At 41.3% G+C, this 27,291-nt stretch overlaps 1 protein-coding gene across 1 annotated transcript in view; it reads right to left on the minus strand.

The window, feature by feature from the left end:
- LOC135559540 (myelin basic protein-like) overlaps nt 1-24,681 on the minus strand; it is a 51,864-nt gene extending 27,183 nt beyond the window's left edge. Inside the window, exons 1-2 of the mRNA XM_065000143.1 lie at nt 24,507-24,681; nt 8,105-8,163 (exon numbers count right to left, since the gene is read on the minus strand). Coding sequence (XP_064856215.1) covers nt 8,105-8,149 — 45 coding nt within the window. The 5' untranslated portion in view covers nt 8,150-8,163; nt 24,507-24,681. The remainder of the gene's footprint in view (nt 1-8,104; nt 8,164-24,506) is intronic.
- Between the last annotated feature and the right edge of the window lie 2,610 nt (nt 24,682-27,291).

Genomic DNA, 27,291 nt, shown 5'->3' on the forward strand with positions numbered 1-27,291 from the left:
TTCCTAACTTCCCTGAAAATGTGCATAGCGCGGGGGGCTATTCTGTGCTAATGCAGTCTGCCAAAGGATGTTTTTGTGCTGATGAAGGACAGTCAAGTCTGGGGGGAACTAAGGGCTATATCTGTTCTTAGTTCTACATTTTTTGAATGGGGCATGCTTACATTTAAGATGGTGAGGAAAGTACTCCACCCCCATTGGCAGTTCTATCTTGGCGGAAAATGTTGTAGTTGGGGATAGACATTTCAGAATTTTTGGTGGCCTTCCTAAGCCAGGATTCAGACGCGGCTAGGACATCAGGGTTGGTGGAGTGTGCTAAAGCAGTGAATAAAGTAAACTTAGGGAGGAGGCTTCTGATGTTAACATGCATGAAACCAAGGCTTTTACGGTTACAGAAGTCAACAAATGATAGCACCTGGGGAATAGGATTGGATCTGGGGGCTACAGGTCCTGGGTTAACCTCTACATCACCAGAGGAACAGAGGAGGAGTAGGATGAGGGTACGGCTAAAGGCTATAAGAACTGGTCGTCTAGTGCGTTGAGGACAGAGAATAAAAGGAGCAGATTTCTGGGCATGGTAGAATAGATTCAAGGCATAATGTACAGACAAGGGTATGGTAAGATGTGAGTACAGTGGAGGTAAACCTAGGCGTTGAGTGACGATGTGAGGTTTTGTCTCTGGCGGCACCAGTTAAGCCAGGTGAGGTCTCCGCATGTGTGTGGGGTGGGACAAACGAGCTATTTAAGGCATTTTGAACAGGACTGAGGGCTCTACAGTGTAATAAAACAATAAGAACTAGCCACGGCAGCAGTAGACAAGGCATATTGACATTAGAGAGAATGAGCAAGCACAGCTGTTGATCAGGAGAGCTAAGACAACAGGTGAAATGGGATGAATGGGCAGAGCGGGTCAGTTAGGTACATACAGGACCTGATTTCGAGGCTGGGGCCGACAGGTAAACAACTTGAGGTACTGTGTTATTGAAACAGTCCAGGGGGCATCAACTATGTAGCCGAGTGATCATAGGGTCAAAAGAGCAGCAATAGGTGAGTCAGGGTGCCGTTCGGTAGTCACTCCTACGCTAGGCGAGCAGGGGACACAGCGTTCAGAAAAGCTAGCAGGCCCGGGGCTAGTAGATGGTTCTCTGGCGACATCGTGACAGAATAGCCTGTTGAGACCACATCGGGAGTCCAGTCGTGATGGATCGGCGGGGCTCCGTGTCGACAATAAAAGGTCTAGGCCAATTGGCAAAGGAGGTATTGTAGCCTCAGAATTAGCGGGTATATGGGCCTAGCTCGGGGCTAGCTCCTGATGGAAGTTCCATCATGTATCGCAATTTGATACTGCAATTTAATGTCACAAACATATTGCTCACTATATGTCTGAGGCAGAGTGACGAGAGATTTTTTTCAGTCATGGTAATAAAAATGCTGAAAATGTTGGCTTACCTTTTTAAAAGGAAGATGGAGAAAAAGCTATAGAAGGAGGAACACTGGAGTTCTTGCGCAGGAAAAGCTGACTAGCAGTAGCTTAATTTAACCTTCAATCTTTTAGAGAATTCATAGTTGGAGTCAGAGTCTATATAATATAGTAAAAGATAATATTGCGACACTCAACTGTATCGATTTATCCCCCCCATCTCTACCAAACACCCCCATTGACTGATTATACTTTTGACTTTTAAAAGCTCTTTAATTTAATCATTAATGTAGGCTCGTTCAACAGAAAAACATAAATTAACTGATGATGGAACTGACAGATTTTTCCCAAAAGGGTAAAAGCACCCGTGTTTGAGACATGATATCAAACATGACATCACTCACTGGGTAGGAAGGTTGAGATGAGCTCAACGTTATTGGACAGCTGGGCTCTTTGGGTGGGACTGCTGAATAGGCTCTCGTGGACCGTTGGCCCTGAGCTAATGATAGTATGAAATTGACCATAAGCTGATTCATACGAAAAAAATACGAAAATGTAGGCACTCCCTTCTGTAAGTCTCTCTTGATAAGAGCATCTGATAAATGACTAAAATGTCAAATGTAATTCATAATAATCTGCCCGATAGTCCATTCATCCTTACAGAAGGAAATGGGTCACTGATGTTTTTTTCGTCTCTGTGTATTGTGTGAGGTGGGTGGATGGATGTGGGTGACGCGATGATGAAAGTAGCCGCTGACATTGAATGGCCTAACATAACGCATCAGATATCACCACGGCAACATACAGTGGGGAGAACAAGTATTTGGTACACTGACGATTAGTGAAGAAAAAGAAACGCACACCTATAAAGACGAGGTGCTGGCTAGCGGAGTAGAAACTTGAAAATAAAAGAGAGCCGCACACTCTAGGAGCTCAGATGCAAAAATGTAATACCAATGTTTCGACAGCCAAGCTGTCTTCATCAGGGTTGATTAGTAACACTGACGATTAGTAACATTATTATTTGATGTATCAAATATTTATGTCATGCAATAAAATGCAAATTAATTACTTAAAAATCATACAATGTGATTTTCTGGATTTTGTTTTAGATTCCGTCTCTCAGTTGAAGTGTACCTGTGATAAGAATGACAGCCCTCTACATGCTTTGTAAGTAGGAAAACCTGCAAAATCGGCAGTGTATCAAATACTTGTTCTCCCCACTGTATATGCCTACCAAGAGTGAGAATTTCATTGGTGGGATGTCTAAACGACCATCTGTCAAAAAACGCATTGTGCCATGCAGATACTGCTTTGTCCTTCCCATTTTAATGAACATAACACACAAATGACTCTTCTTGAGTAAGTAACAACACTGTGCCCTCCACAGCTACACTCATTACAGTTTAATGAGTTCTATTTTATGATTATTTTACGATTTTGAGCGAGCAGTTTAGCTTGCATAGGGGTCCCACCCATGGCAATGACAAGCAAGGAAATGTAATCTTTCTGAGGTGTAACAGGGTAATATTTAAAATGAAATGTGAGTTGGGAATCAGTCCATTACCAGAAGTGTCATCAGTGTGTCATTTGAAATGCCTCGTTCTGATTCTGTGACCCGAACAAGAAAGGGCTATGAATCTACTGAAAATGACGAATAAAAAGATACTGTACATCACATCCAACATTAACCTGAAACGGCCTAGTTTTATAACCAGGCTAGCTCCTGAGACCTGACATAACCTTTCCTCCTCTCCCTGGGTCTCCGGGCTGACCTGCAGAAGTAGCAGGCGAGCTTTGTCATCACTTACTGAAATCCCAGTGTCCTGACCACCCAGGCACACTCTGATGGTCGCTAATCAACCACTGCCTGGCAACACCAGTCCGCCACTCTAAGATCTGGCAAGTCGATAAGAAGACTCAGTGGCTCTGAGTCGCAACACTCCCACAGAAAATAAAAGAAGCACCTCTCTCAGGACTGGACTGCCCATGAAGAAATCATCTCCCCAGAAGCATGGAGAGAGAGAAGGAGCAGGGTAAAAGAGAGAGAGTGAGTGATAAAAAAAATGATTAAAAAAATGTAGAAGATAGTTCTGTCTATAGCAAGGGTGTCAAGCTCATTTTGCCCTGCGTGCCGCAATCGGACTTCACTAAGGTCTGGAGTTCTGCACTTACAATTTAGTATATTTCCTCGCCTTCAAACATTATGAACATTTTGGGGGGAATTTTCAATGCTTTTTAGCAAGCTTGACAGGGTGAAAAGTTTATAATTGTAGGTCCATTATCACTTCTATACAGTTTCGAGTTATTTCAATGTCGAATATTTATTTTTATTTTTTAAATGAGAACAAATATATGTTTATTTATTTACTCAAACCACCGTGGGCCAGATTGAATGGGCTCGGGTCGTATGTTTGACACACCTGATCTATAGCTACAGTATAGTGTCAGGTAACTGCTAAAGTAATGGAAACTCTTCAGTAAATGTGGGATAAAAAGTATATTGAAAGCAGGTTTTTCCACACAGGCGAGATTCCTGAGTTAATTAAGCAATAAACATCCCATCATGCTTAGGGTCATGAATAAAAATGCTGAGCAGGCCATTATTTTGGCCACCGTGGCTATGCCTTACCACAGTGCACGAGTGGTCACAGAATGGTTTGATGAGTATTAAAAATGATGTAAGCCATATGCCATGGCTCTCTCAGTCACCAGATCTCAACCCAATTGAACACTTATGGGAGATTCTGGAGTGGTGCCTGTGACAGCGTTTTCCACCACCATCAACAAAACGGTTGCATCCCTCCAATAGAGTTCCAGACACTTGTAGAATCTATGCAAAGGTGCATTGAAGCTGTTCTGGCTCTTGGTGGCCCTATATTAAGAAACTATGTTGGTGTTTCCTTTATTTTGCCAGTTACCTATATGACTACAAACATCAACACATTTCAAGAGGGGACCGTTTCAGTATTGACATACAAAATCATAAAAACAAAAAGCTAACTCTCACATTCTTCCAAAAAACACCAATTCATGGAAAAATATAAGGCCTTAAATGACTTGCTTATTTACCAAACACCACATCCTTACTCAGTGGTTAACAAGTTGGCCCCTACAGCAGAACAGTCACCACAACCCCATTCCCCTTTCCTTGTGCTATACTGAAAAGGAAAACACCAGTCAGCTCCAAAAATGAAAGTGCACTACATAAGGGAAAAGGTTGTCACTTGGAATGCACTCTTTGTCTGGCATTCATTTGAGGGTTATATTATTCAAGTCCCCCGCCAGACTCGTTTTGAAGCCATTTGTATTTTTCTGAGTGCTTCAGATTTGATTGAGAGCTTCTTTATGGTCATAACACCATTGTTCTGACGGAGGACTGCATGAATAAACTACAGCAGGGTCCAAAGGTTTGCCTCACTTCCCTGATAAAGGCTTAAGCTGTGATAAGAGGCTCTACAGTCTACAATCACATTGAACTTCACCAGTGTCAGTATTATTCCCATGAAAACAAAAGGATCAAACTTATCTTACACATCCACAGTTGAAGTCGGAAGTCTACATTCACCTTAGCCAAACACATTTAAACTCATTTAAACTCAGTTTTTCACAATTCCTAACATTTAATCCTAGTAAAAATTCCCTGTCTTAGGTCAGTTAGGATCACCACTTTATTTTAAGAATGTGAAATCAATATGATGTCAGAATAATAGTAGAGATAATGATTTAATTCAGCTTTTATTTCTTTCATCACATTCCCAGTGGGTCAGAGGTTTACATACACTCAATTAGTATTTGGTAGCATTGTCTTTAAATTGTTTAACTTGTTTCGGGTAGCCTTCCCACAATAAGTTGCGTGAATTTTGTCCCATTCCTCCTGACAGAGCTGGTGTAACCGAGTCAGGTTGGTAGGCCTCCTTGCTCGCACATGCTTTTTCAGTTCTGCCCACACATTTTCTATAGGATTGAGGTCAGGGCTTTGTGATGGCCACTCCAAAACCTTGACTTTGTTGTCCTTAAGCCATTTTGCCACAACTTTGGAAGTATGCTTGGGGTCATTGTCCATTTGGAAGACCCATTTGCGACCAAGCTTTAACTTCCTAACTGATGTCTTGAGATGTTGCTTCAATATATCCACATACTTTTCCGTCCTCATGTCGTCATCTATTTTGTGAAGTGCACCAGTCCCTCCTGCAGCAGAGCACCCCCACAACATGATGTTGCTACCCCCATGCCTCACGGTTGGGATGGGGTTCTTCGCGGGTGGGAGATGCTATGGTGACCAGTGAGCTGAGATAAGGGGGGACTTTACCTAGCAGGGTCTTGTAGATGACATGGAGCCAGTGGGTTTGGCGACGAGTATGAAGCGAGGGCCAGCCAACGAGAGCGTACAGGTCGCAATGGTGGGTAGTATATGGGGCTTTGGTGACAAAACGGATTGCACTGTGATAGACTGCAGCCAATTTGTTGAGTAGGGTATTTTGTAAATGACATTGCCGAAGTCGAGGATTGGTAGGATGGTCAGTTTTACAAGGGTATGTTTGGCAGCATATGAGTGAAGGATGCTTTGTTGTGAAATAGGAAGCCAATTCTAGATTTAACTTTGGATTGGAGATGTTTGATATGGGTCTGGAAGGAGAGTTTACAGTCTAACCAGACACCTAATTATTTGTAGTTGTCCACGTATTCTAAGTCAGAGCCGTCCAGAGTAGTGATGTTGGACAGGCGGGCAGGTGCAGGTAGCGATCGGTTGAAGAGCATGCATTTAGTTTGACTTGTATTTAAGAGCAATTGGAGGCCACGGAAGGAGAGTTGTATGGCATTGAAGCTCGCCTGGAGGGTTGTTAACAGTGTCCAAAGAAGGGCCAGAAGTATACAGAATGGTGTCGTCTGCGTAGCGGTGGATCAGAGACTCACCAGCAGCAAGAGCGACATCATTGATGTATACAGAGAAGAGAGTCGGTCCAAGAATTGAACTTTTGTACCTGTTTCCTCCAGCATCTTCACAAAGTCCTTTGCTGTTGTTCTGGGATTGATTTGCACTTTTCGCACCAAAGTACGATCATCTCTAGGAGACAGAACGTGTCTCCTTCCTGAGCGGATGGCGGCTGCCTGGTCCCATGGTGTTTATACTATCGTACTATTGTTTGTACAGATGAACATGATACCTTCAGGCGTTTGGAAATTGCTCCCAAGGATGAACCAGACTTTTGGAGGTCTACAATTGTTCTTCTGAGGTCTTTGCTGATTTCTTTTGATTTTCCCATGATGTCAAGCAAAGAGGCACTGAGTTTGAAGGTAGGCCTTAAAATACATCCACAGGTACATCTCAAATTGACTCAAATGATGTCAATTAGCCTATTAGAAGCTTCTAAAGCCAATACATCATTTTCTGGAATTTTACAAGCTGTTTAAAGGCACAGTCAACTTAGTGTATGTACACTTCTGACCCACTGGAATTGTGATACAGTGAATTATAAAGTGAAACAATCTGTCTGTAAACAATTGTTGGAAAAATGACTTGTGTCATGCACAAAGTAGATATCCTAACAGACTTGCCAACACTATAGTTTGTTAACAAGAAATGTGTGGAGTGGTTGAAAAACAAGTTTTAATGACTCCAACCTAAGTGTATGTAAACTTCCGACTTCAAATTGTTTGTGCACTAAAAGCGTATACTGTGTATGTCCTGTAGTGCTGAGCAATTAGTGCTTTTTGACATTTTCAATATCGGTTCAGATTTCTTTAAAACAAATGCATTATGTGGGTTCACTGCTGCAACAACACAGAATAAAATAATTGATGGTAGTGACTGCCCATTACTATCACTTATTAGGCTCTAACCATCATTTATTCACATGACTTTACTTAAATAAAATATTGTGGTTGTTTATATTACACATTTGATTTCAGTATGATGATGTTATTTCATTAATACAACTCCAATGACTGCCCATATCTGCACATCACTTATTAATAAACCATCCTTCATTCATATTCCTTTAATAAAATATTTGACTTGTTATGTACATATAAAAATAAATAAATCAATATATATTTCAACATTTTATTTAGAGGCATTATCTAATCTCTGCTCAGGAAGTAGCAGCCAGCCAGCCATCTACCTCTGTTTCCTAAAGAGACGTCCTGCAGGCTAGCAGGCTAGCTTAGCTGGCTAGCTGCCTGCTGTCTGACAAAAATCACTATTTCAGCAGATCTTCAAGGTAGATTTTAAGACGGCTAAATAACACCTGTCACTCTATTAGATGCATTGTCGGGTAGAGATACCGAAGCAACTGCTCTCCATCCCACTCGTGTCTCTCTATCGCTCTCAGCGTCAGTCTGCCGGCCCCACAGGCAGGCTTGAACCAATGAAAACAGGTAGCTATAGGCGTAATGGATTCTGGTCATTGTAGTTAATTACCACATTTACTTCACTTAGATGGGTTGGACAACATGTCCCAGTGAGTAATCTCTCTAGAGAAATGGCACAAATGGCACGGTGGGTGAGTGCACGGAAAACATTTTTACTAAATGGAATTAAAATAATTGACCTAATGTTGGTCATTTACTTATTTTATTTTTTTTTACGAAAATAAACCAACATTTCAGTTAATCGCTGAGCACTAATGTCCTGTATACTTGCACAAAATCATGCATACATACACTTCCAACTGAGATGCTTACCTTGCTCTGCGGCTGTGGCTCGCGTTTACCTAGATGCTGTCCCATGTTGTCAACAGAGACTGTGGAGAAAAGAGAAGAATGGTATCAGACCCATCTGGAATTACAACACTCCCTTAAAAATCTGAGACTGTCGGTTTCAGTGGCAGCAGAGCTGACATTAAAGTAAGAAAAACACGACTTCATAAATCACTCTCCCTCCATTCCCCAATGAACCAACAACCAACAAAATTAACAAAAAAGAAGAAAAAAAGAGAAAAACAAAAAGAGAAAACGATGCAAAAACAAAAAACAAAACAGCAAGGCAAACTGTATACGTTTTAGTGCATGTGTGGCACTATTTACATGTGTGTATGTGTCTCTGTGTGTGCCCATGTGTGTGTTTGAATGCAAGTTTGTGTATATGCATGTGTACAAGCACCTGCGCGGCAACAGCCTCAGGCAAAGAGACACAGTGTCACTCAAAACGTATTACTTATTAAAATAAACTTTATTTGAGAGTTATTTTCTTTGACTGTCCTTCTATCCCCGGCCCAGCAACTCCACTCCCACTTGTCTCCAGTTCCACATCCCAACCCTCAGTTTCCTTCAATCCCACCTATCTCTGCTGCCACCCTCTTTGGATGTCTATGTGCCATATACGTGGCACATATAAAGGGGGGCAAAAAAGTATTTAGTCAGCCACCAATTTATTTGCAAATTATGGTGAAAAATAAGTATTTGGTCAATAACAAAAGTTTCTCAATACTTTGTTATATACCCTTTGTTGGCAATGACAGAGGTCAAACGTTTTCTGTAAGTCTTCACAAGGTTTTCACACACTGTTGCTGGTATTTCGGCCCATTCCTCTATACAGATCTCCTCTAGAGCAGTGATGTTTTGGGGCTGTTGCTGGGCAACATAGACTTTCAACTCCGTCCAAAGATTTTCTATGGGGTTGAGATCTGGAGACTGGCTAGGCCACTCCAGGACCTTGAAATGCTTCTTACGAAGCCACTCCTTCATTGCCCGGGCGGTGTGTTTGGGATCATTGTCATGCTGAAAGACCCAGACACGTTTCATCTTCAATGCCCTTGCTGATGGAAGGATGTTCTCACTCAAAATCTCACAATACATGGCCCCATTCATTCTTTCCTTTACACAGATCAGTTGTCCTGGTCCCTTTGCAGAAAAACAGCCCTAAAGCATGTTTCCACCCCCATGCTTCACAGTAGGTATGGTGTTCTTTGGATGCAACTCAGCATTCTTTGTCCTCCAAACACAACGAGTTGAGTTTTTACCAAAAAGTTATATTTTGGTTTCATCTGACATTCTCCCAATCTTCTTCTGGAACATCCAAATGCTCTCTAGCAAACTTCAGACGGGCCTGGACATGTACTGGCTTAAGCAGGGGGACACGTCTGGTACTGCAGGATTTGAGTCCCTGGCGGCGTAGTGTGTTACTGATGGTAGGCTTTGTTACTTTGGTCCCAGCTCTCTGCAGGTCATTCACTAGGTCCCCCCGTGTGGTTCTGGGATTTTTGCTCACCGTTCTTGTGATCATTTTGATCCCACGGGGTGAGATCTTGCGTGGAGCCCCAGATCGAGGGAGATTATCAGTGGTCTTGTATGTTTTCCATTTCCTAATAATTGCTCCCACAGTTGATTTCTTCAAACCAAGCTGCTTACCTATTGCAGATTCAGTCTTCCCAGCCTGGTGCAGGTCTACAATTTTGTTTCTGGTGTCCTTTGACAGCTCTTTGGTCTTGGCCATAGTGGAGTTTGGAGTGTGACTGTTTGAGGTGGTGGACAGGTGTCTTTTATACTGGTAACAAGTTCAAACAGGTGCCATTAATACAGGTAACGAGTGGAGGACAGAGGAGCCTCTTAAAGAAGAAGTTACAGGTCTGTGAGAGCCAGAAATCTTGCTTGTTTGTAGGTGACCAAATACTTATTTTCCACCATCATTTGCAAATAAATTCATAAAAAATCCTACAATGTGATTTTCTGGATTTTTTTTCTCATTTTGTCTGTCATAGTTGAAGTGTACCTATGATGAAAACTACAGGCCTCTCATCTTTTTAAGTGGGAGAACTTGCACAATTGGTGGCTGACTAAATACTGTTCTGCCCCACTGTGTGTGTGTGTGTGTGTGTGTGTATGTGTGTGTATATATATATATATATATCTTTCAACTATGCTGTGATGTTTAACATACAATTGTAATGTAATCGAATAGAATCCACAGATTGCGAGTTGAAGATAAATACTTTCACTAATAAGAGTATTAGTATATTAGTAACTGACTGACCAAGTCTCTCCAGATCTCCAAACAATGCTACTTCTAGGGTCAATTTTAGATTAATGTTACGCATTTTCAGCCATTCCTGAACCTGAGACCAGAAAAAAGCTACCCGAGGGCAATACCAGAACAAATGGTCTATTGATTCTGTATCTTCACAACGAAATCTACAGAGCTGTGATGATTGTATGTCCCACATATTCACCATTTTGTTGGTGGCAAGAATTCCCTTACAATCATTTAAACTGAAAGGCACGAAGTCTTGAATCTTGCATTGTTTTATATATCCACTCATACCCCAAGTGCCATGTAATTAGTACATCAACAATCACTTCCCAGCTATTTTGCAATCTGTATGACACAGCTGTCAACATCCTGGTCCTCAAATGAAACTGGTATGCTTTCCAATTTATCCTATTTTTGTTCCTCTGCCAGTTTTGATCCTTTATCTTGGGCAGACAGACCAGTTCCCTACCTCCTCCCGCTGCCACCTGCCTCCTCGATATGGGGTAATGCTTTAATCAGTTGGTTGTAATCTTGGATTGAGCAGACCTTCCTATACATTTCCGATAACTCAATGAAAGACATAACTCAACCATTCCAATATAATTTAAAAACAAAATACCGTTTTCAAAACATATTTTCCATAAATACAGGTCTTTTATCAACCAGCACATTTGAGTTCAACCATAATATTTGTTCTCCCTTTTCTGGGGGATGAAATTGAAACCAACTCTGCAATGCTTGTCTGAAAAAGAGATACTTTGAACAAAGTTTCACTTGATTAATTAATCGAAAATTAGACAGGGCAATCTGCACAAAAGCAAAAAGACCATTTTTAAACAACAACGAGCTTGTTTTAGTAATCTACTTGAGAAACAGTTTAGGTTCAGGTAAAAACTTTTGTAGAAATGAAGCTTTTAGAGAGAGGATTAGTGCTTTTATACTTAATAACATCAACCCACCCAGTTCATATTCATTATAGAAATAGGCAGGCTTTGTCTTATCAAAATTAGGTTTTAGTTCAGAGAGGCCAGAAAATAACGAAGAATTAAATCAATTGGATGTGTCCTATAATAACATCGATCCAATTGACAAGGTAATGAAGAATTAACCCCGCATCAATGTCCCAATCTCATCTTTACCTTAACAAAAGGTCAATATCTTAAAAGAACACATCCTTCCTCATGCCCGAAGCAAATAATCACATGAAACATTGAGCAGAACAGTCTGGAAAAGGAAACAAATACACTTCCAGTGTCTCAGAGAGTGAGATCATGATTCTTCATGATAGCGTTTGACTATATCCCAAATCTCAGGGCCTGTTACCCAAGGGGGTATGCACAGGACTACACACTGTTCCTAACAACTGAAGGATACTTTTGGACAATGAAATAATGAGAAAGAATGAGCGTGTTTTGTTATTGTCTTTTGTTGGGACTGAACTCGGCCCTAATTAGGTGTGACAGTAGCCTTTACAGTACGAGAGGTGAGATGGTTATATTTTATGTTACATGGGGCTTCAAATGGGTCCCGATATCATGCTATAATAGGGAGCTGTTTCAATAAGCTTTAGCATTCACAGTAGGGGGGGAAACAGGCTTTATTTTACCTCTGCATAAATGCATGGGTCTGCACTAGAAATAGGCCTACCTAAGGGGCAATCTGTGATTGCTACATCCATTTTGGGACTTTTAAATTAATTATATATAGTATACTCATTGTAATCAATCACCACCTTCCGGAGACACCTGAAACCCCACCTCTTTCAGGAATACCTAGGATAGGATAAAGTAATCCTTCTCACCCCCCTTAAAAGATTTAGATGCACTATTGTAAAGTGGCTGTTCCACTGGATGTCTTAAGGTGAACGCACCAATTTGTAAGTCGCTCTGGATAAGAGCGTCTGCTAAATGACTTAAATGTAAATGTAAAATTATTGAGGAAAATAACTTAAAAATACCTCATGAGCTTAGTTAAACTGTCATACCGCATCAGAACGCAAAATATAAGCTTGTTTTACTACAATGTTTGTAAACGTAAACAAACACTGTACGGCCTCAAAACAAGTATATTTTTTATTAAAATGGATGGTTGGTCCTTGAAACCAGAGCTCTGTCTATGAATTTGAGAAGTTACTTTTCTCCAGCACCATCCTTCAGCTTTTTCCCAAAACAGTGGTGGAGAGAAGCCGTATTATTATTTCAACTGCAGACTGCCCCTTTAATATTTGCAAGATTGCAGCGGCAACAATCTAATAACTTTTCTGTTACGATTACAGTGTAGCGGATGGGATTTTAAATGTGAGTTTAAAGTAAGATGCAGGAACAACCTTTTCTCATGGACATCATAAAAGAAAGTTACAAGATGACTACCTCCGCAATATAGTGACTATTACCTACAGCATGTAGTCTCAGGATGATTACCTCCGCAATATAGTGACTATTACCTACAGCATGTACAGTCTCAGGATGATTACCTCCACAATATAGTGAGCATTAACTACAGCATGTACAGTCTCAGGATGATTACCTCCGCAATATAGTGAGCATTAACTACAGCATGTACAGTCTCAGGATTATTACCTCCGCAATATAGTGACTATTACCTACAGCATGTACAGTCTCAGGATGATTACCTCCGCAATATAGTGACTATTACCTACAGCATGTAGTCTCAGGATGATTACCTCCACAATATAGTGAGCATTAACTACAGCATGTACAGTCTCAGGATGATTACCTCCGCAATATAGTGACTATTACCTACAGCATGTACAGTCTCAGGATGATTACCTCCGCAATATAGTGAGCATTAACTACAGCATGTACAGTCTCAGGATTATTACCTCCGCAATATAGTGACTATTACCTACAGCATGTACAGTCTCAGGATGATTACCTCCGCAATATAGTGACTATTACCTACAGCATGTAGTCTCAGGATGATTACCTCCACAATATAGTGAGCATTAACTACAGCATGTACAGTCTCAGGATGATTACCTCCGCAATATAGTGACTATTACCTACAGCATGTACAGTCTCAGGGTGATTACCTCCACAATATAGTGAGTATTACCTACAGCATGTACAGTCTCAGGATGATTACCTCCGCAATATAGTGACTATTACCTACAGCATGTACAGTCTCAGGATGATTACCTCCGCAATATAGTGAGTATTACCTACAGTGTGTACAGTCTCAGGATTATTACCTCCGCAATATAGTGAGTATTACCTAAAGCATGTACAGTCTCAGGATTATTACCTCCGCAATATAGTGAGTATTACCTACAGCGTGTACAGTCTCAGGATGATTACCTCCACAATATAGTGAGTATTACCTACAGCATGTACAGTCTCAGGATGATTACCTCCACAATATAGTGAGTATTACCTACAGCATGTACAGTCTCAGGATGATTACCTCCACAATATAGTGAGCATTACCTACAGCATGTACAGTCACAGGATGATTACCTCCGCAATATAGTGAGTATTACCTACAGCATGTACAGTCTCAGGATGATTACCTCCACAATATAGTGAGTATTACCTACAGCATGTACAGTCTCAGGATGATTACCTCCACAATATAGTGAGTATTACCTACAGCATGTAGTCTCAGGATGATTACCTCCACAATATAGTGAGTATTACCTACAGCATGTAAGTCTCAGGATGATTACCTCCACAATATAGTGAGTATTACCTACAGCGTGTAAGTCTCAGGATGATTACCTCCACAATATAGTGAGTATTACCTACAGCATGTACAGTCTCAGGATGATTACCTCCGCAATATAGTGAGTATTACCTACAGCATGTACAGTCTCAGGATGATTACCTCCACAATATAGTGACTATTACCTACAGCATGTACAGTCTCAGGATGATTACCTCCACAATATAGTGAGTATTACCTACAGCATGTACAGTCTCAGGATGATTACCTCCACAATATAGTGAGCATTACCTACAGCATGTACATTCACAGGATGATTACCTCCGCAATATAGTGAGTATTACCTACAGCATGTACAGTCTCAGGATGATTACCTCCACAATATAGTGAGTATTACCTACAGCATGTACAGTCTCAGGATGATTACCTCCACAATATAGTGAGTATTACCTACAGCATGTAGTCTCAGGATGATTACCTCCACAATATAGTGAGTATTACCTACAGCATGTAGTCTCAGGATGATTACCTCCGCAATATAGTGAGTATTACCTACAGCATGTACAGTCTCAGGATGATTACCTCCACAATATAGTGAGTATTACCTACAGCATGTAGTCTCAGGATGATTACCTCCGCAATATAGTGAGTATTACCTACAGCATGTACAGTCTCAGGATGATTACCTCCACAATATAGTGAGTATTACCTACAGCGTGTAAGTCTCAGGATGATTACCTCCACAATATAGTGAGTATTACCTACAGCATGTACAGTCTCAGGATGATTACCTCCGCAATATAGTGAGTATTACCTACAGCATGTACAGTCTCAGGATGATTACCTCCAGAATATAGTGACTATTACCTACAGCATGTACAGTCTCAGGATGATTACCTCCGCAATATAGTGAGTATTACCTACAGCATGTACAGTCTCAGGGTGATTACCTCCACAATATAGTGAGTATTACCTACAGCATGTAGTCTCAGGATGATTACCTCCGCAATATAGTGAGTATTACCTACAGCATGTACAGTCTCAGGATGATTACCTCCGCAATATAGTGAGTATTACCTACAGCATGTACAGTCTCAGGGTGATTACCTCCACAATATAGTGAGCATTACCTACAGCATGTAGTCTCAGGATGATTACCTCCGCAATATAGTGAGTATTACCTGCAGCATGTACAGTCTCAGGATGATTACCTCCGCAATATAGTGAGTATTACCTACAGCATGTACAGTCTCAGGATGATTACCTCCGCAATATAGTGAGTATTACCTACAGCATGTACAGTCTCAGGGTGATTACCTCCACAATATAGTGAGTATTACCAACAGCATGTAGTCTCAGGATGATTACCTCCGCAATATAGTGAGTATTACCTGCAGCATGTACAGTCTCAGGATGATTACCTCCGCAATATAGTGAGTATTACCTACAGCATGTACAGTCTCAGGATGATTACCTCCACAATATAGTGAGTATTACCTACAGCATGTACAGTATAGAGCAAATTAGTGCATTTTTGTATGTGTAGCCCTTGACGTCTCACACAGTATATTACTGCATTTGGCTGAAGCTTATAAACAGAGAACAAAGCAGCATCTTGATAGGCATTCAAATGAAATATGTATTTTAGATCCAGAGCCAAAAACTCCAGCTTTGTTGCTACGGGCCTTTATGGAAGACTGCTGAAAGCAAAGAAAGGAGTGTATGAGAGTTGCTCTGTGAATTCAACTTTTCCCTTCAAAACAAAAAGAGGTCTTAGCACATCAGAGTAGTAGCCAGGTGATCGTTCCCCTGTCCCTTTAAAAGGGCGAAAAATATATCATCACAATAGTTGGCAAGTAGGCTCGTTTACAGTAGGCTCCCAAACACATGGTCTTTTCTGATTCCTAAGAACTACGGTAGTCACGCACAGCCACGACTTCAGCTAACTACAAAATGGAATACATGTTGGCTTTGGGAATTAATCTACTGGTACTAACAGAAAATGACATACTTTGTACAACTGCCATATAGCCCAAGCTTTGACTAGCTCAACTCTCTTATGGAGCAAGGTCCTGAAACAAGTTCTAATCCTTTCTTAAAGCAACATTCTCTGGTGTGAGAGGGCTCAATCAAATAAGCATGGTTACGTACTTCAGTAGCTACAGTGGGGCAAAAAAGTATTTAGTCAGCCACCAATTGTGCAAGTTCTCCCACTTAAAAAGATGAGGCCTGTAATTTTCATCATAGGTACACTTCAACTATGACAGACAAAATGAGAAGAAAAAAAATCCAGAAAATCACATTGTAGGATTTTTAATGAATTTATTTGCAATTTATGGTGGAAAATAAGTATTTGGTCACCAACAAACAAGCAAGATTTCTGGCTCTCACAGACCTGTAACTTCTTCTTTAAGAGGCTCCTCTGTCCTCCACTCGTTACCTGTATTAATGGCACCTGTTTGAACTTGTTACCAGTATAAAAGACACCTGTCCACCACCGCAAACAGTCACACTCCAAACTCCACTATGGCCAAGACCAAAGAGCTGTCAAAGGACACCAGAAACAAAATTGTAGACCTGCACCAGGCTGGGAAGACTGAATCTGCAATAGGTAAGCAGCTTGGTTTGAAGAAATCAACTGTGGGAGCAATTATTAGGAAATGGAAAACATACAAGACCACTGATAATCTCCCTCGATCTGGGGCTCCACGCAAGATCTCACCCCATGGGGTCAAAATGATCACAAGAACGGTGAGTAAAAATCCCAGAACCACACGGGGGGACCTAGTGACTGACCTGCAGAGAGCTGGGACCAAAGTAACAAAGCCTACCATCAGTAACACACTACGCCGCCAGGGACTCAAATCCTGCAGTGCCAGATGTGTCCCCCTGCTTAAGCCAGTACATGTCCAGGCCCGTCTGAAGTTTGCTAGAGAGCATTTGGATGATCCAGAAGAAAATTGGGAGAATGTCATATGGTCAGATGAAACCAAAATATAACTTTTTGGTAAAAACTCAACTCGTCGTGTTTGGAGGACAAAGAATGCTGAGTTGCATCCAAAGAACACCATACCTACTGTGAAGCATGGGGATGGAAACATCATGCTTTTGGGGCTGTTTTTCTGCAAAGGGACCAGGACGACTGATCCGTGTAAAGGAAAGAATGAATGGGGCCATGTAATGTGAGATTGAGTGAAAACCTCCTTCCATTAGCAAGGGCATTGAAGATGAAACGTGGCTGGGTCTTTCAGCATGACAATGACCCCAAACACACCGCCCGGGCAAGGAAGGAGTGGCTTCGTAAGAAGCATTTCAAGGTCCTGGAGTGGCCTAGCCAGTCTCCAGATCTCAACCCCATAGAAAATCTTTGGAGGGAGTTGAAAGTCCGTGTTGCCCAGCAACAGCCCCAAAACATCACTGCTCTAGAGGAGATCTGCATGGAGGAATGGGCCAAAATACCAGCAACAGTGTGTGAAAACTTACAGAAAACGTTTGACCTCTGTCATTGCCAACAAAGGGTATATAAACAAAAACTTTTGTTATTGACCAAATACTTAGTTTCCACCATAATTTGAAAATAAATTCATTAAAAATCCTACAATGTGATTTTCTGGAATTTTTTTTCTCATTTTGTCTGTCATAGTTGAAGTGTACCTATGATAAATTACAGGCCTCTCATCTTTTTAAATGGGAGAACTTGCACAATTGGTGGCTGACTAAATACTTTTTTGCCCCACTGTATAACCAAGAAAAACAAACAACTAGGCTAGATGAAAACGTAAAAGCGGAAAACCAAAGTAAGACGCCGACCCTTCAATACGCTTTGCCATCTTTCTCCAGACTAGAAAGATTTAAATGTGTTCATGGCTTTGCCTGTGAACAAGACCACTTTTCCAGTAACCACACTGACAATGTGTTAACATTCTTCCCAAGGTTGTGAGTGTGAGAAACTCTGAACGTATTATCCGCAAGATTCTGGGAAACCAAAATAACATTCAGAGAATATCTATGTCACAAAGAGTGGTGAGAGGATACAGATGAGATGAGGTTTCCCCCTCACAAAAAAATATGACATAACCACAGCTGGAGCCTGCGAGGACTTGCATACCATGGGCGTTGCAGAAAACTGAAAGAAAAATCCATGCTGTAATTAAACTTCTACACGGCCGCCTCCAATCCAACAAAAGAAGCTCCGTTCCTTGCCTTTTTGCACATAGGCCTCTATAAGATTCTATGACTCAAACACTTTGCAAATCAATTGGGGGGGGGGTAGACTACAGGCAGGGGAAGAGAACATACAGAGACTGAGAGACAGTGGATGAGGATGATAAGGGAGAACCATATAGTTCTTACTCACACACACACACACACACACACACCCCTCTGGGGATATGAACCTGGCCTATTATATTTGAAGGTTGTATGGGAGATACAGCACCAGGGAGGCATGCTAATTATAGGACAACCTTCCTCACATAGGCCAGCACTCGCAGTACTGCAGCACTCAGAGCCATCAATGCATATGAGCAATTATCTATATTCCCTCTGACTAACTTCTGCTTGTGTGATTGCTCCGCTGCTGTCTGTTACCTAGGACCAGGAGACTCAAATACTGTGAAAATCAAATAAAGAATATATTGATTTGGTCTGGCTGAGAGGCTTAATTCATTACAAAATACCTGATACACTTTCCCTCATATCAACATACTGCCTTCTGACTTGGTTGCCCATCTACTGTCAGCTGGTATTTTGTTTTATAGCTAGTAGTTAATGTTTTTATTTATTTAATACTAGTCCCATAAGAAACTGGGGGTTTGTTTAAATTATGTTCATGCTCTATCCAGGGAGGATGTAAATGACTGCTCACCCATAGCATAAGAGTGGAGAGCCCATCATTTTTAACATGTACCAACTTGGAGATAAAAGGCATCACAGCTCAATTCATGAGCCATACCTCCATATCTCCATCCGAGAGTGATGGTTTTAAGTATCAACAGAAAAAGCCATCTTCCTTCTCTACAGTGAGAAATGGATAAATAAGTATTCATTTATTCTGCTTCCCAACCTGCGAGACTGAAACAGATATGACTTTCCTGCAACATAAATGGCCCTTTAGGGATAAACAGTTATTTATGATTGCTGACAGAAGGAACTATGGATTACCCTGTAATACAAACAGCGGGCACAATAAATCCAAGACACACTTCTCAAGTTTGACAGAACGAACACATATTCTTGTTCACATCATTGGGTGTTTACACTTTACAGGCTCAGAGAACAACAAACCTAAAATGGTATTCTAAACATTGGAGTTTCTATTTAGCCTGCATGGGAATCCTCCTCTTTGACACGTTATTCTGGTCACTGTACCAAACACAAGGTCAGCGAGCACACTGAGTGAAGTAGACACTATTTGGAGTTAGCCCCGGAGATTGGGAAAGACAAGCAAACTATTCACAGTGGTGCTGAGCAGTTTTTCCATGAGACTAAGATATAATTTTAAGATATCAGGGTATAAGTGTCCCATGACTCGCTCCCTCTAAGTCCTCAAATCATCAGTGTTAACTAGCCACAATGATAAACTCCCAGGAGTACCAGTAGCATCTCCCAGCTGTGTGTGGTCTTAGTAGGGGCGAGAAACACTGCCCTCTCCATGGTGCTGAATGCAAACCAATACACTCACTCATCATCTCGGTCTCTCTCACACACAGACACAGACTTCCTGTCATTATATCAGATAATGGATCCATATGTGCCAGGAACGTGTGGGGCTGGTGTGTATGTATCCATGGAAAATTAGATAATATACAGACATCCTTGTGGATGGTGGACAAGTGCTTCATTTAACCCTCCAGGTGCCCAAGGGCTTATGTAACCCACTTGGAGATACTCAGTGATACTAAGTCCCTGGTAGTGACACTAGAGCCAGGGTCAGAGGTAGAGGTCGACCGATTATTATTTTTCAACGCCGATACTGATTATTGGAGGACCAAAAAAGCCGATACCGATTAATCGGCCGATTTTGTTGTTGTTGTAATGACAATTACAACAATACTGAATGAACACTTATTTTAACTTAATATAATACTAGAGGTCGACCGATTAATCGGAATGGCCGATTAATTGGGGCCGATTTCAAGTTTTCATAACAAATTGGAAATCGGTATTTTTGGGTGCCGATTTGCAGATTTAAAAAAAAATGTATACCTTTATTTAACTAGGTAAGTCAGTTAAGAACACATTCTTATTTTCAATGACGGCCTAGGAACGGTGGGTTAACTGCCTCGTTCAGGGGCAGAACGACAGCTTTTCACCTTGTCAGCTCGGGGGATCCAATCTTGCAACCTTACAGTTAACTAGTCCAACGCAATAACGACCTACCTCTCTCTCGTTGCACTCCACAAGGAGACTGCCTGTTACGCGAATGCAGTAAGCCAAGGTAAGTTGCTAACTAGCATTAAACTTAGGACTATTTCTCTCTATAAAATTTGTATTTTATTAACCTTTGACTATTGGATGTTTTTATAGGCACTTTAGTATTTCCAGTGTAACAGTATAGCTTCCGTCCCTCTCCTCGCCCCTACCTGGCCTCGAACCAGGAACACATCGACAACAGCCACACTCGAAGCAGCGTTACCCATCGCTCCATAAAAGCCGTGGCCCTCTGCAAGGGGAATAACTACTCCAAGTCTCAGAGCGAGTGACTTTTGAAACGCTATTACCGCACACCCCGCTAACTAGCTAGCTGGCAAAACGCACGAAAGTGATGTTTGAATGAATGCTTACGAGCCTATTGCCGCCTACCATCGCTCAGTCAGACTGCTCTATCAAATCATAAACTTAATTATAACATAATGATACACAGAAATACGAGCCTTAGGTCATTAATATGGTCGAATCCAGAAACTATAATTTCAAAAACAAAACGTTTATTATTTCAATGAAATACGGAACCGTACGGTATTTTATCTAACGGGTGGCATCTCTAAGTCTAAATATTCTTGTTATACATTGTACAACCTTCAATGTTATGTCATAATTACGTAAAATTCTGGCAAATTAGTTCGCAATGAGCCAGGCGGCCCAAAATGTTGCAAATACCCTGACTCTGCATGCAATGAACGCAAGAGAAGTGACACAATTTCACCTGGTTAATATATTGCCTGCTAACCTGGATTTATTTTAGCTGTATATGCAGGTTTAAAAATATATACTTCTGTGTATTGATTTTAAGAAAGGCAATTGGTGTTTAGGATTAGGTCAGTCGTGCAATGATTGTGCTTTTTTCGCAAATGCGCTTTTGTTAAATCATCCCCCAGCGTTGCATCGATTATATGCAACGCAGGACACGCTATATAAACTAGTAATATTATCAACCATGTGTAGTTAACTAGTGATTATGATTGATTGATTGTTTTTTATAAGATACGTTTAATGTTAGCTAGCAACTTAACTTGGATTCTACTGCATTTGCGTAACAGGCAGGCTCCTCATGGAGTGCATTGAGAGGCAGGTTGTTAGAGCGTTGGACTAGTTAACCGTAAGGTTGCAAGATTGAATCCCAGAGCTGACCAGGTAAAAATCGTTCTGTCCCTGAACAAGGCAGTTTACCCACCGTTCCTAGGCTGTCATTGAACATAAGAATGTGTTCTTAACTGACTTGCCTAGATAAATAAAGGTGTAAAAAAATATATTTAAAAAATAATAATAATTCTGCAAAATCGTCATCCAATTATACCGATTTCCGATTTTTATGAAAACTAGAAATCGGCCATTCCGATAAATCGGTCGACCTCTAGTCAGAGGTCAACTACTGTCCTTGGAGAGAGCATCTGGTGTACAGCAATCAGGGTCATGTTCGTGAGGGCACACACCATAACGTTTTTTTTGCAACAGATTATTATTATTTTTTTCTTATTGGACAAGTCCATGTTATCCCTTCCTTGTTTCAGTACATTTGTATTGCGTTTAGTGTCTAGTGAACATGAACCTGGACACAGAGTTGGATGGAAGAAAACTTTACTAGGAAGAGAGGCTCAGGTTTCTCTATCCCTATCAATTTATGTTCTCCCCTTTCACTTCTTCCTTTTCCCTCTATACTCATCTCTCTCAATCTCTGGGAAGAGAAAGGATATTGTTTAAATATCTCTCCATCCTTCCTTTGCTCTCTACCCACTGCTCCCTCAAGCTCTGGGAATAGAGATTTGTGAGTGTTTGAATGCCTGTGTGAGTGTTTTGAATGTCATGTTTGTGGGCAAGGCACTGTCCTACTCCCCTGTTCACTGGGCTTCAAGACGTTTTTGTCATTTTAGAAGTTCACAGAAAGGATGACCATTAAACGCCATGGTCGCACCACGGTCCAAGATTAGCAGAAATGCCAGTATAAACCCCATTGCAGCATCACTGTGGTCCTGTTTGACACAGCAAGCCCATCATTAGTGGCAGAACCAAGCTTTGCTTTAGGCCCATTCCGTCAGCACTGAATCATTGATGCGGACAGCGGTGTCTTTTACAGTCAGAAGTTTGGGCAGTTCTTCTCAGGTCCATAACATCTGGTCTTGATACTCCATATGACCTGTGATATTTCCAGTTCCTGGCAGCAGCACGTCCATCACTTAGCTCTCATACTGCCACACAGTCTCTCCCAGACCCTGGGCAGAAGAACCAAACACTGAAGACTATAAAATGTGATTTCTGGAGGACCTTCACAGCAGAGAAATGCCCGAAAGCAACACCAACTGGTGCAGACATGAGAGGAAGTGAGATAGACAGAAGGGAGGAAGTTGGTGAGAGTGGGAGGACAGAAGTTACCTTGGTGATTCATCTACTTGCACAGGCATGCACATGCAGACGCGTACCCATACACATTAGACATGCAAACAGGAGTCTCTCTAACATACACACACACACAGACAAATACACTTCCGTGTTCTTTCCCACACAGGACAACATAAACACACACACATTAACACACATTTCAAGACTTTCATTGCATCTGTAAGCTACTTCATTCCCCGATATATGCATGTCTAATATGGACCAGCTTGTGGAAAGAACTAGAAGACTTTACTGTTGAGCTGGTTTCCTGTGTATCAACGCCATTCCCCTGGGTCTCTACAGCAGCAAACCAAAATACTATGAATAGTCACAAAACACCCCAGCTTATATCAGCACAAGCTGAGGGTTATAGCCAATATAAAGGGCTTTATAAATACATTTGATTGATTGCCAATAGACACACTCAAAACCGTGTTCACGCAGTGTGTCAGGTGCAAGAAGGAGGGCTTTGTGAAAGGCAAATGAAAGGAACGTTATAAAGCGCCAAGACATGTGACTGTTAAACAAACAGCTGAGCATTTGTGTCTGACTGAGTCAACACCTCTAATATATTATGGAATCTCTTCCAATAACCTTGTAATTCAGTAGAAAATCTAGAACTATCACTTTCCTGTCGATTCTGTTCAAAACGACAACAGAGTGTGCAACGTACATTGAGCACAATACATTGATTTTACAGATGACTTTTTCCCCCCCGATTAAGTTGGGGGTTAGTGTTTTGTTAATTTGCTACTACCAGATGCCTTCTTTGAAAACAGCACATAGAAGAGGATACATGTCGATGACATAAGTCTGTCAATTTAGACCTGGCCTCAAATAGTATTTGAAATATATTTTGGAAATAGTCCCAAAAGGGCACTGTGCGCCCATCTGTGTCCAGTTTGAACCCACTCGTGTGCAAGTGTTTTTATTTATAGAACTCAGCACATCAAGAGAGGATGGCTTTGGGGTCAAATGTTTTCTTCTGATCCACAAAAGCCTGGTTAGGTGACTAACCTCTCACCAACTAGAATAAAATAGGCATTCGATTATAACACAGCAGGTCCAGACAGTGCATCTCATTGTGGACTACAGGTAGGCTATATGGTGTTAGTATTGTTTACATCTTCCTCAGCGACCTGTTTATAATTGTATTGTTTTACGCAGAGTGGGCTGCTCTCTCCATCCATTCCAATGTGAGATAGTTCTGGCCAAGGTGCCTAGTCCTAGCATAACATAACATTCAACTGAGAGTTGGTGTGAGCACTGCTTGGAGGAAAACGTGATATTCGACCGACAGTGACAGTCTAGCCCATTTTGTTCTGTAGGCCTTATGTGAGGCTATAGAAATATTCGTATTAACAATAGGCATGATGTGTCGCTTTGTCAAACATTCAACTGAATTCATGCATAACACGACATTCCTTGACATTCTTACGCAGGTCGAAACTTAGCAAGCTCTTATAGGCTAAAGACAACATACATGTATACTAAATCGGTTGATGCCGCGCAACAAAACGGCTGTCAACGGAGCTGCAATGTATCAGTCACATGGACGGGCGCTGCTACAACCACAATTTACTATCATTTGAGTTTCTTTTTCGGCTGTCTTTTACATACCCTTCTCCGTTTAGATCGAATCAAATGCATCCACCATAAGAGGCTGTGATTTTGATGTGACGTTTCTCTTCTCATGGACCATAACGTTTTATCTTCCACGGTTCGGCGTTGTTTTCACCTTCTTCGTAAACATGTACGGCTCGTTTGCTTCCTGTTTTACGTACAGTGATGGTTGTTTCTTCGGGGTGGGGCGGAATGTTGATGCAACGCAGAGAAATGTGGGCAAAAGTCCCGAGCATGCCCTCACACGTTACTGTAACATCTGTGTCACGAGACACGTTCGTTCGAAGTATGTGATAGAGTGGTTGCTGCCCTTGTGAGTTTGTGAAGAAAATGTATTTTGTTGTAAAACGAGGTATATCGGGCAACACATAAACTGCGGCAGTGTACTCTGTTGCTTTAGAAGGCTAAGCATGCAGATAGGATACGATTCATACACAGGCTTTTGAATTAAATTGAATTGGACATGGTGAATTATGTTTCTTATTCAAATCAGTTAGGGCCACTAATTACACAGTATTCATTGCACAGGAATTAAAATACTGTGCTGATCCTCACTATTTGAGCCACGTTACAATTCTCTACAAGTGAGTTAATCCTATTGGTACGATCTATGGGCTGTTTGCCTTTTGACTGGATGAGTAGGGTGTTTGCCTGCAATGCTAGCAACTCAGGTTCACTTCCCTGCCCTAAAGTTTGCTACAATATTTTGTACACTGAACAAAAATGTGAATGCAACATGTAAAGTGTTCCTCCCATGTTTAATGAGCTGAAATAAAAGACCCCAGCAATGTTCAATAGGCACTAAAAGCTTTTTCTCTCAAATTTTGTGCACACATTTGTTTACATCCTTGTTAGTGAAAATGTTTCCTTTGCCAAGATAATCCACCTGACAGGTGTGGCATATCAAGAAGCTGATTAAACAGCATGATCCTTAAATAGGTGCATCTTGTGCTGGGGACAGTAAAAGACCACTCTAAAATGTGCAGTTTTATCACACAACACAATGCCACAGATGTCTCAAGTTCTGAGAGGGCAAGCAATTGGCATGCTGAGTGCAGGAATGTCCGCCAGAGCTCTTGCCAGAGAATTGGATGTACATTTCTCTGCCATGAGCCACCTCCAACGTCGCTTTAGAGAATTTGGCAGTACGTCCAACCTGCTTCACAACCACAGACCTTGTGTATGACGTTGTGTGGGCGAGCTGTTTTCTGATGTCAAAGGTATGGGCAGGCATAAGCTACAGACAACCAACACAAGTGAACTTCTTTCCTTCTTATTGCATTTGAGCCAATCAGTTGTGTTGTTACATGGTAGGGGTAGTATACTGAAGATAGCCCTATTTGGAAAAAGACCAAGTCCATATTATGACAAGAACAGCTTCAAATAAGCAAAGAGAACTGACAGTCCATCATTGCATTAAGACATGAAGGTCAGTCAATCCGGACAATGTCAAGAACATTGAACGTTTCTTCAAGTGCAGTCGCAAAAATCATCAAGCACTATGATGAAACTGGCTCTCATGAGATCCACCACAGGAAAGGAAGACCCGGAGTTACCTGTGCTGCAGAGGTTAAGTTCTTTATAGTTATCAGCCTCAGAAATTGCAGCCCAAATAAATGCTTCACAGAGTTCAACTAACAGACACATCTCAACATTAACTTTTCAGAGGAGACTGTGAATCAGGCCTTTATGGTCAAATTGCTGCAAATAAACCATTACTAAAGGACACCAATAATAATAAGAAACTTGCTTGGGCCAAGAAACACAAGCAATGGACATTAGACTGGTGGGAATCTGTACTTTGGTCTGATGAGTCCAAATATGAGATTTTGGGTTCCAACCGCCGTGTCTTTATGAGACACAGAGTAGGTGAACGGATGATCTCTGCATGTGTGGTTCCCACCATGAAGCATGGAGGTGTTGTGGTGCTTTGCTGGTGACACTGTTGGTGATGTATTTAGAATTCAAGGCACCCTTAACCAGCATGGCTACCACAGCATTCTGCAGCGATGCGCCATCCCATCTGGTGTGCGCTTAGTGGGACTATCATTTGTTTTTCAACAGGACAATGACACCTCCAGGCTGTGTAAGGGCTATTTAAGAAGGAGAGTGATGGAATGCTGCATCAGATGACCTGGCCTCCACAATCACCCGATCTCAACCAAATTGAGATGGTTTGGGATGAGTTGGAAGGTAGAGTGAAGGAAAAGCAGCCAACATGTGCTCAGCATTTGTGGGAACTCCTTCAAGACTGTTGGAAAAGCATTCCAGGTGAAGCTGGTTGAGAGAATGCCAAGAGTGTGCAAAACTGTCATCAAGGCAAAGAGTGGCTACTTTGAAGAATCTCAAATATGATTTATATTTTGATTTGTTTGACACTTTTTTGGTTAATACATAATTCCATAGCTCTGATGTCTTCACTACTATTCTACAATGTAAAAAATTGTAAAATAAAGAAAAACCCTTGAATGAGTAGGCGTGTCCAAACTTTTGACTGGTACTTTATATGACTTAATTTCTCAAAAATATAGACTCTTCGCTTTCATTGGAAACCCAATTTCACATGCTCCTGTGAACTTCACATGTTGGTGCTCATGGGAATTGCATGGAAATTGCCTATGTCAACAAAATGTATTTGTTGTCAATGTCTTGGCGTCAAACTGGTGGCAGTAGAGGGTTGTAAGAGTTAATTGAAAATGTGTCTTTCTTCATTAATTGGGCTATTTTCTCTTTAACCATATGGCCTATTACTAGAAACCCATGGACAATATGGACACAGAAC

Source organism: Oncorhynchus nerka, linkage group LG14 (assembly GCF_034236695.1).
Source record: "Oncorhynchus nerka isolate Pitt River linkage group LG14, Oner_Uvic_2.0, whole genome shotgun sequence".
NCBI lineage: Eukaryota > Metazoa > Chordata > Actinopteri > Salmoniformes > Salmonidae > Oncorhynchus > Oncorhynchus nerka.